General features: G+C 36.7%; 1 protein-coding gene across 1 annotated transcript; it reads left to right on the top strand.

Annotated features, from left to right (window-relative positions):
• The first annotated feature begins 4,828 nt into the window (after positions 1-4,828).
• Positions 4,829-10,830, top strand: ghitm (growth hormone inducible transmembrane protein). Its single transcript, XM_038272814.1, has 9 exons — positions 4,829-4,937; positions 5,665-5,826; positions 6,876-6,978; positions 7,079-7,190; positions 7,291-7,432; positions 7,532-7,640; positions 8,850-9,038; positions 10,004-10,175; positions 10,248-10,830. Exons 2-9 carry the CDS (start codon positions 5,695-5,697, stop codon positions 10,333-10,335), a joined length of 1,047 nt encoding a protein of 348 aa, XP_038128742.1. The 5' UTR covers positions 4,829-4,937; positions 5,665-5,694; the 3' UTR covers positions 10,336-10,830.
• The last annotated feature ends 6,663 nt before the right edge of the window (positions 10,831-17,493 follow it).

Genomic DNA, 17,493 nt, shown 5'->3' on the forward strand with positions numbered 1-17,493 from the left:
ATGTACAATGCATGGGCATTTTATCTTCCCATCAGTCTCCCCTCAGTCCAATGTATTGATGACTGCCAAAAAGTGGAATGTACACTAACTAATTAAAAAATAAAAAGTATTCTATTTAAACTTTTTAAATTGAGAATATAGTAAAGAATAGATATAAATAAAAAATTAAGTCTTATCATAATTCTGCCTTTATAAAACCGTAGCTCCTCTAAGTAACACCTCAGTAATCACATTTAAACTTGAGGAATTGGGGATAAAATACTGAACAAAAATTAGAGTCAGACTTACTACATTTGTTTTACTTATTTTACACCTGAGCTTGCTTCGGTGAGCTCAGATGTGGGAAAACACATTATATTTTATTTTATTTTGTTTTAGCTTTTCCACATCCATTCTGTTCTTCTGTTTGGTTTTGAATGGGGCAAAGCCGAAAGTGAACTCAAACATGTAAGAAAAACTTTTGGTTGTAAAGAGCTTCCTTTAGTTTTTAATCAGGTCCTCTCAGATTAGAACAGATCCCAGCCCTATTTTATTTTATTACCTGAAAGAATTTAATATTTTCATGTACCCCTCACGGACCACTATGTGTCCACTACCCCCTGTTGGGAATCACTGGTGGAGAGAAAAGTAGTTCTTTCTGTGTTTTGTTTTGGAATTTTCCATTAAACCAAGTGTATTTGGTAAATAATACAACCCTTGAGCACTCTTTGTCAGTTCTCCCAGAGATATCCTGTTGGAGTAAGGGCTTATTGATGTTTACTCAAAAAACTGTTCTGTCTCTGTATCACTCTGAAAATGATTTGTTTTGTTTGACCATTTGAAGAAACCTACATTATATGTCAAGTTTTGACGCATAGGTCTGATTGTTTTTATTTAATTTCTTATATATTTTTTGTTTATTGTTTTTTTTTTTTTTAGATCCTTAATTGGATCCTAGAAAAATGTTCTTTCAATTTGCTTGTACAATGTGCTCGTTTTTGTATAGGCACAATTAAATGACAATAATGTTTAATATGATGTGTTGAAATGCCATTTTAATTGTTCATATTGTTCTCACCCCATGATGCCATGTATTATGTAAAGTGCAACTCTGCGTAATATAGCAAAACACTCAAACACCAGGATGGTGTTTAGAGTAAGTAAATAATGCATTATTCAGCGTGTAAATAAAAGAGGCTACAGAGGGGTGCTTTATACAACTTGCTTAGTTTGTAAATCAGGCTTATTTGGCCAAGTCTTGCCTATTTTGTCGTCATTAGGGTTTTATAAAGCTGGCTTTGACCCAGTGAAGAGCCTAAATAGTTCAAACAATGTGTCTTCATTGTTGAATTCAGCACCAGAAGGGTAAAGAATGTGATATAAAAGGTATCACAGACACACAGTTATGCTTAATACTAACCTGTAGCTTCAACTATAGCTCTGGATAACATTGTGTAATCTTCATAGATTAGGCTGTTGATGTTTGTATACAGTCTCCTTCCATGGATACTCCCTGTTTAATTTTTGTTGGTGTGATGTGGATTTTTTTTTCTTCTTCCCCTAGTTTCTTTCAGGTGTAGACACAGACCTCTTTAGGAGCTATTCTGTATTTTCCTTTTCTCTAATTCATTTTCTCTCTTTCTATCTCTCTCTTACCATAAAACCTTCTCTGCTACCCCTTTCTATTTCACCTTCCTTTCCGTATGGCAGCAGCCATGATGCGCCACTTGAGAAAGCAAATCTGTTGGGCTATTATCACCTAAATGCTATATTGGCAAACATCAAACATTGAAAAGAAAGTAACAAAAATCCTAGAGCCCTTTATTTCGTAGGGTGTGTTAGGGTATTATTTTGAAAGTCTGGTGTGGTTGTAATCTGGAACGTATTTCAACTAGTTAAATCACATGGAATTAACAGCCTGAAAAGTGATGCTTTTACTTTACAATTTTAAGAAAGAGGACTACAATGGCCCTATGTTTAAAGGCACTGGTCCACTTTCCAAAACTGGTTGATTCTGGCCATGATTTTTTTATACTGCAAAGATCTGTTATGTCGAATCTAAAATCTTTTATCTAATAGTAGTTTAGGTCCCATTTATTTGTGGCTTAAGGCTTAAAGACAGGAACAGATCTATCGGTTATGATGACCCATTTCATGCTGTTGAATCACACCATATAAGACTAATATTTACAACATTAGTATGGAAGAGTAAGGCTTTTATTTTGAAATTTTTACTGTACCATATTGTGATCATCTTGCAGTCAATTTTCCAAAGTCGGGTGTTTTTGGTTAAATACATAAGATCCTGTGCTGCAATTATCTGGTCAAATCAGGCTTTTTATTTGTAGAGTGTTTGATGCCTTAATTTCAGAGTCAGGCATCGTTGTGTCTTAATGCTCTGGTCACACCCACCAGGCATAAACCAGTTTTTTTTTTAGTTTTTTGCTTTAAACACATAAAAAAAAGACAGAAAAGCCAAACCACAGCAGGCCGATATTGATTATACAGTCCTGCAGGACTACATAAACACATGGCGCAACACAGGAGAGCCAGCATCTCCTGGCAAGATTAAGCTGTACATTTGCACCTCAAGAACGAAAGACACTTGATTGAAAAACAAAGTTAAAGACAGAGAGGACAGATGCTTTGAAAGAGCATTAAAAAAAAGGCATCTTTGTCACATGAAAGAAGCAATCACTGAAAAGATCGGGAGGGCTGTAGTTTTAGCTTCCAAGCATCTGCAGTCAAGAACTCATTCTGAGAAGGTTAGACAACAGACTTAATGTGATTCAAATGGCCAAACACAAAACCCATATAAAATAACATGCTCCAACAACCCAGGGGAACGATGGGTGGGCTGTTGACTTGCATATGACTTGGATGTGTCTCAATGTAATTGAAAATATCAGCGGTCAAATTACAGATTGCTCTGATGTGAGTTACGAACAAAGACTCATAGGTAGGTGTCAAAAAATGTTTAGAGAAATCTGAACGAAAGTCAGGTTGCGTCTGATTCAAGCCTGTTTTGTGGTCGGTGTCCAGAGATGGGAAGTAATGAAGTACAAATACTTTGTTACTGTACTCAAGTAGATTTTTCGGATATTTTTACTTTACTTTACTACTTATTTTTATGGCGACTTTTTACTTCTACTCCTTACATTTTTACACAAATATCTGTACTTTCTACTCCTTACATTTTAAAAAATTGGCTTGTTACTTTAGTTTTGAATCATTTCAATGGAGTTACCGTTATTATTTTTCACATCATCAATACCAAATTCAATCTAATTGGATGGGAATCTACGTTGCATTTGACGCACCACTACAAGATGAATCGACAGATTCGGCGGTATTCATTCGCGGCAAATCATTGCAGCTTGGTGGCGGTGGCGTTAGCATAGTAGTATGGATGACGAGATGATTGAAAATGAACACAACGTAGATCTAGTCCTATTGGCAGACATCCATTTAAAATGTAGGCAACGGCATGAAAAAAGTGGTTTCTACTTTTACTTTTATACTTTAAGTAAATTTACAAGCCTGTACTTTGTTACTTTTACTTGAGTAAAGAAGTTTAATCAGTACTTCCACTTTTACCACAGTATTTTTAACACAAGTACAGTATCTGTACTTTTACTCAAGTACGGAAAGTGAGTACTTTTGCCATCTCTGTCGGTGTCACTCCGATGACCGAGAATTTCTATTGGCCCATGGCATTCTGTGTACCTTGGTTTTCTATGGCATGCCCCGATAAATAAGATTGGAATGGGCCTATATACCTTTGAAGAATAGCAACTTATTTAAGTGTGTGTGCATCTGTCCTGTAGATAGAAATGAGAAATACCTAAATCTTGAGGAATTGCATTATTTTCTGATAGCTTAGGCCAGTGATTCCCAACCCAGGGTACATGTACTTATAGTCATCCGCGAATGCATTGCAAGTGGTACATTAAAATATTTTATTTCTTAGGTAGTAAAATAAAATAGGTCTGGGATCTGTTTTGTTTTGCGAGGACCCATTTGAAATTAAACAAGGTTTTCTCAACTAAAAAGGTAATTTATTTTTTTATTTTTTTTTAGTTCACCTACAGCTGTGACACACATCAAAACCAAGCAGAGGAATATACTGGATGTAGAGAACAGCCTGTATAAGCTGTTTTTCACGCTGAGCTATCAGAGCTCATCAAAGAAAATTCAAGTGTCTTGATTAAAACAAAAAAAAACTAATTAAGTCAGTGGGTATAATTTTCGATCTGTATTTTGTTCACAATTCACCAACTATATATGTGAATATATGGGAGTTACTCAGAGGGGCTACAATTTTACAAGTACAGGTTTATTATATTTGTATTTATTTTGATTCCTTATTAACTTTCAGGCAACATATTTATGTTTATTGTTTTACTTGAGATTGATAGAATAAAATGCCTTAAAATTGAACGCTCAAGTTAAATTGGTACAATATATAGTTTTTTTATTTTATAACCAGTTCTTGTTTGTTCCACTTTTAGATAATTACCAATGCTTTTGACTGAGAGGGGTACTCATGGTAAGAAAAAATGCCCAAAGGGGTTCAAAATAAAACGAGACACGGTAACACTGGTTTAGGCTACAGTTAGTTGAACATGGTTCCTAACAAATAAACTACAAAAAAAAAAAAAAAACATTTTTCCCCAAAAAGTGTTGGCTGTATTAGGTAACAAATTCATCCTTCTGGATTAAATAAACTTGTTGACATTAAATGCAAGTAAGAAAAACAAACTTTGATGCTTCAAAATATTTAATCATTTGTACTTGCATGATTTACGTCCTATCTGAACTACAACTCCGAGTTATTTTGTCGCTCAGTGATGACGCAGCATCTGGAACCTTCCGGAAGATCAAGCTCGTTACAAAATAGTTGCGTCAGAGACTCGCGCAGTTTCAAGCGGAAAGGTGAACCTCGGACGTTTCTCTGGGTAAGAAGCGTTTACTTACTATATTAGTCCTTTTTACCTTACCAAATTAGATGGAATACATGCTAAGTTGTTTATTTGAATTTTTATTACATCTCTCCTAATCTCTGAGAGGTTTCAGGCCTTTTACAAAAACGTTGTTACCAAACCACGAAGCAAGCTTTGTGCTAAAGACTCCAAGGAGGATAGGGGTCCAGGTGCTTTAAAATCAGGACTTCAAATACAGCTCTATTTAGTGCGAATCGCCAGAGTTGACAAAGACTCATGAGTGAACATAAAAAAAAATAAAAAATGGCGATTTTTGTTGTGAGCCAGGTGGCTGAGAATTTCCACAGGCAGCTTAAACCTTAGCTAGCTAACTGGGTTAAATAATATTCTCTGGCGTTATTAGTTATTTATTTTTCTACTAAGCGTAAAATATTTTTATAATTAGGTATTCTTCTTTGGCTGTAATTTAATTGAGTCTGATCTTCGAGAGTGTCTTTCCCTTGGTTCTGTTTTTGTAATAACATAATAGTTTATTATGTTCGTACAAAGCAAATGATTGGAAATGTTTTTAGCCCTGTAATGCATACTGAGCTTGTAGATACTTAAGGAGTTAATTGTAATGAACTTTATGATATAGGTTATAACAGTCGAATCGATCGAAATATAACCCTTAAAATTTATAGAACAATGTAAATTATATATGTGTTTATGAAACTTGTATAAACTGTTGTGTGTTTTTCAGGTCATTAAACGCTAGAGGGAAATCCTAAACATGTTGGTGTCAAGGCTGACATGCCTGAGGAGTCTCCCCTTGGTTGGGCTCCGTCCTGTGTTTTCACAGGGCTCCTCAGCCCTGAGAGCTCCCACCCTGAAGGCCTGCCCACCTCTACTACGTCCTCAGCAGGTATTGTAAATACTTTAAGACTTGATTGGTAAATGTCGCTCTCTGGTGTTGGTTTATGTTGCCTTGTTTGCTCAATGTTTTGTATTTGACAGATATGGCGGCATAACACTGTTTACAATTAACATTGGATTAAATTGTTTTTGCTGCATATTTGAACGGGACAACATTCTTCAGCTAACCATTTTATTTACCTGCTGTCAAGTTACTTGAACTCCTCATCTGGCAGTACCTTACAAAATGATTAATGTCTTTGAAACCACATTTTCAATTTGATATTGACATTTGATGTAATTTAAATACACTCATCTTTAAAGGTAAAGGAGAGCAATAGATAGTTTTTGTAATTGTTTTTATAAAAGTAATATATGATTTATTTCAGGACAAAACCATCTGTTTTTACAGGGCCTAGTATGTTAGTTAATGAATATTAGTGAGCGATCAGCACCATGAAGTTCAAAGGAGATGCAAGATAGCTGAATAAAACCACTGTGACATGTAAAGCATTGGAGTTTAGACAGCAGTATGGGCCCAGAAACAAAATAGAATATCCTATGAAAAACATGCAAAGCAAGACCTGCTTTGTGCATTTTTATTTATTTTTTTATTCCAGGCAACCTTCACAATTTGGGAAACCTTCCTTCCTAGTTTACATTCAGGCTGATCTAAATTTCAAATTATTTTATCAGACATAATTTAACAATCTTGGCTCTCTTCAAACTATTACCCAGTTAATTAGATGCTTTAGCAGCCATTCTAATAATGAGTGTTGTCATAGTGTGCTATTTCAATGTTTATAAAGGAGTTGAAGCTCTTATGAACTTTGACAGCAAAGCCTTACTTCTACTGTCATTACAGCAAGTATTTCAGGGTTAAATGATTAACTCTGTTGTTGGAGATATTGGATAAAAGACTCAATTTAGAGACATGAAACATAATGATTTAATATTAACATCTATACAGCTACATAAAAGCAAAAAATCTGATGTATTTCAGATATAAAACCACAGTTATATTAATTTTTTTGGTCAAACCTGTTCTTTTCTCCAAAGGGCTATGCCTCAAAGGCCAGATTTGGATTCCGCCGTGCAAAAACCAGCAGGGACCAGCTGAAAGAGGCAGCCTTTGAACCAGCAACCGACACAGCCATCAAAAGTAGTTGGTTTACACTCACTATATAATTTTAAAAGTAATATTAGAAATACGATTACACTTTTAAACATGTATGTGAAATTGTTTTTGTGTTCTCTGCTAGTTGATAGCATGGGAAGGATGATTCTTGCGGGAGGTGCAGTGGTGGGCCTTGGAGCTCTTTGCTACTACGGTCTCGGCATGTCCAATGAAATCGGTGCCATAGAGAAAGCAATGTGAGTAACAAAACAGTTTGAGTAGACAATATCCATTTTAAATCACACCTTTCCAGTTAAGTTCAATTCCACCTAAGGCTGATTTTTCCCTTTTATTTAGGATCTGGCCTCAATATGTGAAAGACAGAATCCATTCCACCTATATGTACTTTGCTGGCAGCGTTGGCCTGACAGCTCTGTCAGCTGTAGCTGTAAGCAGGAACCCAGCATTGATGGGTCTGATGATGAGGGGGTCCTGGCTGGTGAGTTTTGGATCTGAGTTTAGTTTAAGCGTTTTGGATCATTTTAGTTTGGGAACCAATTTTTTTATTTGAATTTGATAACTTACTTCAAATTTCTAGGCAATTGGAGCAACTTTTGCAGCAATGATTGGAGCAGGGATGCTGGTTCGGTCCATTTCATACGAGCACAGCCCGGTGCCCAAACACCTAGCTTGGATGCTGCATGCAGGTTTGCTACATGATGTCTTTCAGATGATGCAAGCCCGTTTTGAAAATGAGTGTTTTTCTCTAACTTGTTTGCTTTTGTCTCTTCTGAGCTTTTTATCTGGCAGTCTATGATAAGTACAAATGGTTTTGATTGAGAAATACTGTAGGTTAATGTAAGGCTATAGTTGTTCTCAGTCACGTTAAAGAAATGTTAAGTATCATTTTAACCTTAAACCAACACTAAATAACTTTTCAACCATAAAATATTGTTTTAGCTTTAACTAGTTACAGCTAGTTGTATGACACCTTTGTCATTGCCTGAGGGGGTCTGCATCGCTTTCATCAGCACTAAGCGACTTATAGGGTGGTGGCAGTAACCCTACTACACAAAATGACTACAAATGTTCAGACTGCTTACGGCATACGTCACCTCCCCCTTTCCCAATTTGTTATAAATACTGAAGTCTGGTGAGGTGGGGACGGTGAAGGAATGAGGTGCAAACCCAAAGTAAAATGTTTTTTTATTTCCGACATTGATTCGTCACCATCAGATTCATTACCTCATCATTATCCATCTTTCAAACAGAAATGTAGTTCTGTTTAAACCTGTTGAGAGCCTGTTATTTTTAGTATGCAGTTGCATTGTATGACCACTGGAGGGCAGTACAGCTTAAAGATAATAAATTAATTCTTTTAAAAAACATTTAAAAAAAAAATTTTCCCTAGTTATTTGAATTTGAAAATTGACTTAATATATTATTATGAACTTTTTTTATATTGTCTGTTGTATTTTTAACTTAAATGGCATTTTAGTTTAACTCTGCCCTTCGTACTCTACATAAGCTACAGGAACCAGAATTTCCCTGAAGGAGTAATCCCAAGGGATAAATAAAGTTGAGTCTAACTCTTAGTCTAGGTTTGTTTAAAACAAAATCAATAATACTTGTACTGTTGCTCATATAAACATACAGATTATTACAGTTATAATAATGTTACCTATATTTCTTACTTATTTCTAATATAATAAATGGACTTAAGCAAAACACCAACTAAATCTAGTTGGTATCAAGCAGAATACTATCAAATAGCTTTTCTGTAGTTTCTAGAATAATAAAAATATAACATTTAGCCAGTGAACTAATGTGTCTGCTGAGGTAGACGCACAAGTTACAGTTTATCTAGGTGCTGCTTTTTGTGATGTTTATTTGGTTCATTTCTTTTATCTCTTTAGGTGTAATGGGTGCTGTCATTGCTCCATTAACTCTGCTGGGAGGACCTCTGATGATGAGGGCTGCCTGGTACACTGCTGGCATTGTAGGAGGCCTGTCCACTGTGGCTATGTGTGCTCCAAGTGAGAAGTTCCTTAACATGGGAGGACCTCTAGCTGTCGGCTTCGGAGTGGTATTCGCCTCCTCTCTTGGTTAGTAGATATTGAATATCTCCAACACTAATAATTAGGTGTAGGGCATCTGTAAGACAGTAAATATTAAGGCGTTAAGGTTAGAGATTGTACAAAGCATAAAGTGCTGCGGTGATTCATATTAAAAGCCTAAAATACTGGAAAACCCAATCATTTATGATCATGTTTTAGCAGTAAAAAAACATTTTTTTTTATCCAAACACTTTAATAGAGATAAAAAAATTATGCTGGTATTTTAAGAATATGCTAAGTAAGATTCTGCAGGTTACCTTACATTTGTTGGCAGTTCAAGTGTTCTGAGCCTAATAGTTTGAAGGAGGTGCAGTTTTTCTCCTGTTCAGAAAACATTCATAGAAACCAGCATTTTTAGTCCTTGTGTTACTATTGAAATTATTAATGAACTACATAAAATCTGCAGATTCGGGTAAACAACATCAAGGAATGACAACTTTTATACTGTTTATACTTTTTAACCAAAGTGTCTTTTATTCCATTAAGTCTGATTTAACAAGTTATTTTATCTTTTAAATGCAAATGTTGTATCTGTGTCATTGCAGAAGTAGATAGAATCAAATCAAACTGGCTGAACAGTGTTTCTGTTCAGGAAATTCATATTTGGTTAAATATTTAATATCATAGACTAAAACAATCAAATTATCAATTCAGTTTGAGTTTTGAACATCTGATTTGAAGTCTTGTCATTTGATTTCTATTACACTTGGGTCTAGACTTTGGCAGGGTTATGCTATTACACAACATAATTTGTAACGCCAAACATTCCTTCATAAAGACCTAATTTGTATAAATTTAAAGGGGCTTTGCCAGCAGACTATCCTACTCAAGCTGTAGAATACTTTAGCAAGGCCCCATATGTGCAATAGTAGTCAGATTTAAAACTCAAGGTTTTAATGATCATTTTTAAAATTGAGTGACACCACCTTTTTTTTTCTCTCTCCTATGTTCAGGGTCAATGTTCCTTCCACCCACCTCAGCATTTGGAGCAGGCTTGTATTCTGTTGCCGTCTATGGAGGCCTAGTTCTGTTCAGCATGTTCCTCCTTTACGATACACAAAAGGTTATGAAGAGAGCGGAGACGCACCCGCTGTACGCTGCACAGAAATACGACCCCATAAATGCGTAAGTAATTGCCGGTATTATTCAGTTTCTCGTGTGTTGTATGTGGATCTCATGTGTGGTTTTGCCCAACAGGTGTATGGGGATTTACATGGACACGCTGAACATTTTCATGAGGCTGGTGATGATTCTAGCTGGTGGCGGTGGCGGCAAGAGGAAGTAAACGTCTGCTCCACTTTTATTTGCTTCCATAGAGCTAAACAAAGGTTCCAGTCAGCATACAAGTGTTATCCTTTGAGTCTTATGACTGATAGTTGATATTAAAAGCTTTGGAAGGATTTGGGAATGGGACTCTGGGCAGCCAGTTGGCAATAAAATCAAGAAGAGAAATTCATGTAATTTGATTACACCCTGTGATGAACCTCTTTCTTGATTATTAAACATTTGTTTTTTTCTGGGAGAGCAAGCATCTGTTAAATCTGTCAGAGGGAAGTTGACACGCTGCTTTTGTACTATAGTTTTTCTATTTATTTTTGCTGGCAAACCTCAAATATAATTTAGCAGATCTACTGCATGCCAACTGAAATACTTCCACATTGTTTGTTTGTGATTAAACATTCACTGTTTTATCACTGTCATTACTGGGGGAAATAAATGTATATGTTTCTGAATAACATGAAGCTTTTTCAACTCCAATAAATAAACAGTTATTAAATCATTTTTGAAGTGATGTTCAAACAAAGCACATGGTGAATGTTATTGGCTTGCATTACACTAGAGCAGTGTTTCCCAAAGGGAGCTGTTTAAGTCCTGAGTTCCAAAATGTTCTTAGAAATAATTTTGATGTGACCAGTCAGGTGTACAGAGGCCTGGACGAAATCAAGTTTAATGAATAAAATTTTTTTTATAAATGTGTGAGTGTCCCATTAAATAAATGCACAGTTAAATGTCCTAGCAGATGAATAAATAATCAATCTGTGTGTTTAAAACATTAAACATTACATATGCCAAGTTATTTTGGAATGCACAATTAAATTATTATTTTAAATTTGATCAGCAATATTATGCAAGTGTTACTAGAAATGGAGAGACCACAGTGGGGAAACAGACATTGAACAAAATACGATATCTATCCATCATACTTTGACAATTAACAGTAAAAAAGGCAAAACTTCAATTTCTTATTAGATTTACAAGCATTAAACAGAAAACCTATTATCACAGCAAAGTTTTAAATGTGTATATAAATTAGCAGTATTTATAGTTTATATAAAAATGTGACATACTTTTTAAACTGTTACTAAATAAAGAATAAAAAGGATGAAGGAAATTTCAGAAGGGGTTTGTCTTCTGGACCTGGATTGTACGCCTCTGCTGTGCGATGGTCTCCCCAGCTTGGTGCTGAGCAGTGCTGCTGCTAGACACCGGTGTGGACCCTGGGCTGCTGGGGGGGCTTAGAAGTTGGAGACGTTTGTTCAAGGGGGAGTTCATGGCCCCATATCTCAATGGTGTCTTTGTTGCCTGAGCGCTTCTTCTCCTCTGCTTCACTGCTGACCTGTGTATGGGAGTCCTGAAATCATGGCTTGTGTCCGTGTCCCTTAGACAGGTGTGGCCTACCGGATGAATGCTGTGTGCTGCAGGTCTTCTACCATTTCATCCACTCTAACGACTATGCACCTCAACATGATAAAGTACTCACAACCCTCTAAGAAACAAAAATCCATTCACCCATACTCGTATAATCCTGTACTTCATGTAAACACAGGCTAGAATTACATGTCATCGGGCAAAAAAGTATTTAGTCAGCATATGATTGTGCAAATTTTCCTAATATGAAAAAAAACTTGTTAGACATTCTGATGACCTTCGGTGTCTCATCTCCCGCAGTTTCCTTCTTAACCCCCTACTGCTGCCAAGTAATCTTAGAGTTAAATGCCTGCTTTTTTTTGCCATTTGTTATCCACACTCCCCTCTGCTTGTGCTAGACTTTTCAACCATCAGGGGTCCACCCTGTAGCCCGTTTCCCCATAAACTATTCGATGTGAAGCAGCAGATGACAAAGGCTTAGCTTGGTAATCCTCTTGTCCCACCATCTGGCTGCTCCTCTAGAATTAAATCGTCAAACCAGGGCACTTGCACCAGATGCTAACATCTGTAAATATACAGGTGTTTGGAAGGGGCGTGGACACGTGTAGCGTGCTGCTGCCAAGCCCTTATTTTAAACCGGCTCAGATCATGTGAATGATTTGGACTTGCATGCTGCAAATACCATGTAAGAAAACGACCCTAATGGGAGGGGTGAAGAGGGTAATGATGGATAAAATTGTAGCAGGCTTTGGTTGAGTGATTTTCCATCATTAGGGATGAAAATGTCAGTAAGTCAGATTTTAAATTCATGACTAATAAATTGTTTTGGTTCCAAAAGGTTTACTGTTTAAATGCCCTGTATGTTGGGAGACAGAGCACAATGCAACAGATTCTGCGTCATGATTTATATAATCTAATGTTCATTTTATAGTCTTATATAACTACTGTAAGCTACTAATATATAATTTCAAAACTGTTGGGTTGCAGATGGTATGATGATTGTTAAGGGTAGGAGTGAGGAATGACAGGGTTTAGATGAAGAGGATGAGGATGCAAGAAAAGATGTTAAGAGTATGGAGGGAATGGTGTTGAATAAAGGAGGTAGTACTGAGGGATAAGAGATAAATATGTGAATGAAAGAAAAACGGATGAGGAAAGAGATTAAAGTGGTAGGAGTTTGGGGTAAATTAGGCTGGAAAAGGGGTGCGAGAAGTAGGAGTAAAAGATAAAGATGTAGGGATAATGGAAACAAGGAGAAGGGGACAAGAGATGAGGAAAGAACAAGGTAGGAAGGACAGAAAATGGATAAAAGAAGTAAAGATTAAAAGCTCCAATAAAGGAAGATAAGACATGAGAGAGATAGGATTGATTATGATGAAAGTATAGAGGAGGAATGAGGTTAAAAACGTTGGTGAAGATACTAAGTCATCCAGGTTATAGTCATTCCAAAAAAAATTAAAAAACAAATCTCTGGACTTTGTTTTCCAAGTCTGAAGATGTTTCGCTTCCCATCCAGAAAGCTCTTTCAATTCAAAATGTCTGGATTAGCGTTGAGTTCCAAGCTTTTTAGAGTAGCCCAACAAAGACTTGTTTAGTTTTAGAAAACATTCACATTGAACTGCAAGAACAGATCCGCCCTTGGTAATCAGAGTCGTTGGGTCAATATTGGCCTGGCTGACCAGGCGAGATGTTTTGGTCCCCTGCATAGCGATGGGGGTTGAGATAATTGTGGGAAGGGATCAACTCTATTGCTGCATTGTGGGTTTTCGAGAGCTGAAACCTGAGTCCACCCACTATTTTTAAGGTTTTTTTTCTCTCAACATAAATGGCTTCCTTCACTTCCCTTTCAAAGCTTTTAACCTCAAATTAGGTTAAAAGCATGTGACAATGTGACCTCTCCACTTAAAAAAAATGCATATGCAGAACCCTGTACCTGCTTCCGAGAGGGAATGCCTATTAAACACATGCGAGAGCATGCACAAGTCCATTTCTCCAGTTTGGTTAAAAGTTGCTGTTTGCATCGCTCATACAAGCTTACTTTCCAAAAGAAGATTTGCAAATGTTCCACTATGTCACACTCATCACTGGTAAGTGAAAATGGGGACGAGCACGCAGGAGGACCTTAAACATATCACCAGAATGATAGACAATAAGGAGGACCACTTATTTTGATGATCAACATCCTGCACTATGCCTTTAACTAAGATTGAGGTGTGACTGTTTAAGCACATAAAACAGCAAATCTATTAAATAAAGCATTTGTAATTTCATGTCATTCTTCTCTAATACATTGGCAGAAGTGCAGCCCAAATCAGCAAATCCGATAAATGTTTTCACTGCATGGCTAAAAAGACTATGATAAACTTGGTAATAGTATTTTAAAGAAGAACTCATCTCATTGGAGTACCTAAGTTAGTACTTGTGTATATTAAAGGAGTGTAGACTACCTTTACAGGCAGTATACTAGTAACAACTGAATCCTGAGTAACACAAACTCCTTTATATCTCAGCTTCATGGATGTTTTCTAAAAAAAAAAACATTTTTTTTGTTCTACAACATCTAATACCCTTTCTGTAGGGGATCTTATATTCATACAACTCTGCCATTTTTCTACTTACCAACTGATATTAAACTGGAGACTATTTATATAGCTGTGAAGGCAGGAGGCAGACTTTGCAGCACGGCATGAGTCAGTACAGTTCACATCTTCGCTGAGACGTCACACATCTGTGCACTCGTTCGACACCTGCTTTCAGACAAGGTGCAAAGTCGCTCCCTCTCTCTTTTCCGAGGTGAAAAACACTGTTCAAAAATAAAAACAATGACGTTTAAAGGCCTTCGTCAAACACGCAGGGTGAAAAGCATCATGCTCCACGCGTAATACTGATATTCAGTAAAAACTAAAGAACTATTTGTTTTCATTCTTGGCTGTTAGATTACAAAACATCAGTGCAATTTGTATTAATTGGGATAAATTGCAGATTAATTTTACTAATGAAGTACAAGTCAGATCCAAAGATAAAAACAACAAACTAAAATATTTAAATAAAGCAGTATTTATATCCTATTTGTAAATAACATGATATTATTAAAAACTTATTGTCATGATGGGCTTTAAGGTTCTAACCCACATGCAGAGACACACTTAGAAAACCAAGGGTTAAAGTTAACTGGTTTTAATTGTAGGGTAACAAAAACAGAGTGAGAGGTTATACAGCAGGGTAAACTCAGTTGAACGTCAGCGGACTGGTGAACCGGAACCTGTTTAGGGGGCTCTTGGTTTTCTTTAGGATCCAGTTTGTGGGGTTTTATCCAGGGATGAATGAACTCGTTGGAGTGCAGATAGGCAGACTAGCGTGGGGTCTAGAGGAGCAATGGAGCGGACTGTCACCTGGTTTTCCTGAAGCAGACTTAAACAGATCTAGTGGAGGTTTCCCCTTGCTAAATATGACTCAAATAATTCCTTCCAGGGGGGTAGAAGGTCCGGGCTTATCCAGTGGATCAGGAAGGCATCCTACCAGAGAACAAAGGCAAAGCTTAGACTCAGAGAGACAAGGCAATAATTAGACTCTGCTAATCTCAGTTTGGCTAGAGTACCCAATACTGGCAAACACTCTGGCCTCGAGGTAGTGACAGCCCGCTGCTGAAATACTCCTCTGGTGATGACCCAAGGAGCCGCAGGTGTGCGAAAAGGCCCAAACAAGGATCACCATCTAGTGGTGAAAAGGGAGAACAAAAGAAAACACACAAAAAACCCACACAAACTGGAATCCTAACACTTATAGTGTGCACAAAAATATATATCCCACTCTATTAACCTTAATGAAAAATACAGAAAGAAACAAATTCTGGTGCATAATTTCTCAAACAAATCATTTTACTGAAGCTTTTAAAGCTTTGGGTATTTCTTAATTTTATTTTATCTATTTTCTTAAACATCTTCCTTACTGTAGATTTTAAAAATAAAATGGATTTTTGTGCAGCCTTCTGTAGTTTTTCACTGTTTCAGTTGCTTTTATGCTAAATTATTGCACTGTTGCTGTGGAAATATTCAGTAGCTATTTTATTGCAGCTGTTTTCATGACTTATTAAGTACAACACATATCAAATTCATTTGGATGAAATATTACATTGTCTCCGGCAATGAAAAACATATATTTTAGGACCTTTTTTAATGTGTTTGCCAGAGCTATAACAGGAACAAATTAAGATTACAAAAGTCAGAATACAAACATGTATATCCCTTAAAGTGAATAACTTTAAAACTGAAATTTGAAAAGGAATACATCATTTTCAAATGTTGCTTGCTTAACTAGATTTGATAAGTATGGCTTTGATTTGTGTTCACATTCCCTAGTCAGAAATGGTTGCTTTGCTAAATAACTAATTCCTCATACCTCATTCAGACTACATAGTGCCTGTGATCACATTTGTTGAAGTCTTTTTTCACAGTTCTTAATTACATTTCTCAACCAGATTTACTCGATAAACTCTTAGTAAGTATTTGTTTTTTCCTGCTGGAATGTGAACCTGTGGACCAGTCGTAGGTTTGTTGCAGTCTTCAACAGGTTTCCATCCATAGTTGACCTACATTTAGCTCTTTACAGTAACAAAAATAAGTAACTTGTAAATTGAAAGTCTGGAAGGGTCGGTCAGTCATCAAAACAGTCTTCCAAAAGACCTGGTATACTACCATGCATCATGGTTGAAATGGACTGTTCGGGGAGATGAATGGTGTTGGCTTCTCAATGACTGGTCTGATCTGGAAATAGCAACTTCTACCGCATATTGTATAAAGTACTTACCGGTACCTCTGAAGAATATTGCAAGAAAACCCATCCAGATCTGCACATTAAGCGCCTAATGTTTGCTTCTTAACTTTAACTGAAGAGGAGGAAGACAAAGGTGTAGATCTAATAGAAACTGCCGGACCAATTGCATTAATCTGTCCTCCCTGGGATCATATTTTAACCCTCACTATAAAACAGGCTTCTAATTGTATCCTAACTTGAAACTTGACAGTAAAATAAGCTGCTACTCTTAACATTCGGCATCTGTCCGAAAAATAGGACTGTTCTGTAAAAAAGCTACCTGCAGACCATCAATCATTGCTCCTTAACCTCAATAGATCATAATTATAATGCTATCTTGACCTTCTCTTTCACACGTTCTGTAAATGAGCAGCTTGCCCCTTATGAACTTTCTTGTTCCCTCAGATATGAACCAGATTATTTTGATGAGTTCCTGTAGTGCACTCTGCAATTTAGCATCTGGATTTACTTAAAGGAATAGTACACCCAAAACATGATTAGCCTTCATTTTCTACTCACCCCCATGCTGAACAACACTCTGGAGTACTTTTTTGATATCTCAAATGCATCTGGAGATCTGGGAGGCTTCTTGCTGTCTGCTGACATTCAAATAATGGAGGTCTATGGTGTCCGAGACAGAAAGGTCCATAAAAGTCCACAAAAAACGTGTCAATATTCCTCCATACTGCTCGTCCAATGTATTCCAAGTGTCCTGAGTGGGTAGCATCCAGAATGTACTCGAAACGAAGTCATTTAGAATGTTTTTAGAGCATAAACAGTAGTGTATAGGATTTCCTGAAAGCGCGCGCCTGCGAGCTCACGACGCTACGGAAACCGCGGCAACCAAACCAGATGAAAGTGCGCATTCAGCTCGGCAAAGAACTCATGCTCTTCCTCAACAATGAAGTCCTCAGACATTTTTCTTTCGTTGTTTCTTTCTTTGCACAGGTAAACAGCACATTTCTTATTCTACGCTTGCGTT

Source organism: Cyprinodon tularosa, unplaced genomic scaffold (assembly GCF_016077235.1).
Source record: "Cyprinodon tularosa strain WSP-4 unplaced genomic scaffold, ASM1607723v1 ctg84, whole genome shotgun sequence".
Taxonomy (NCBI): domain Eukaryota; kingdom Metazoa; phylum Chordata; class Actinopteri; order Cyprinodontiformes; family Cyprinodontidae; genus Cyprinodon; species Cyprinodon tularosa.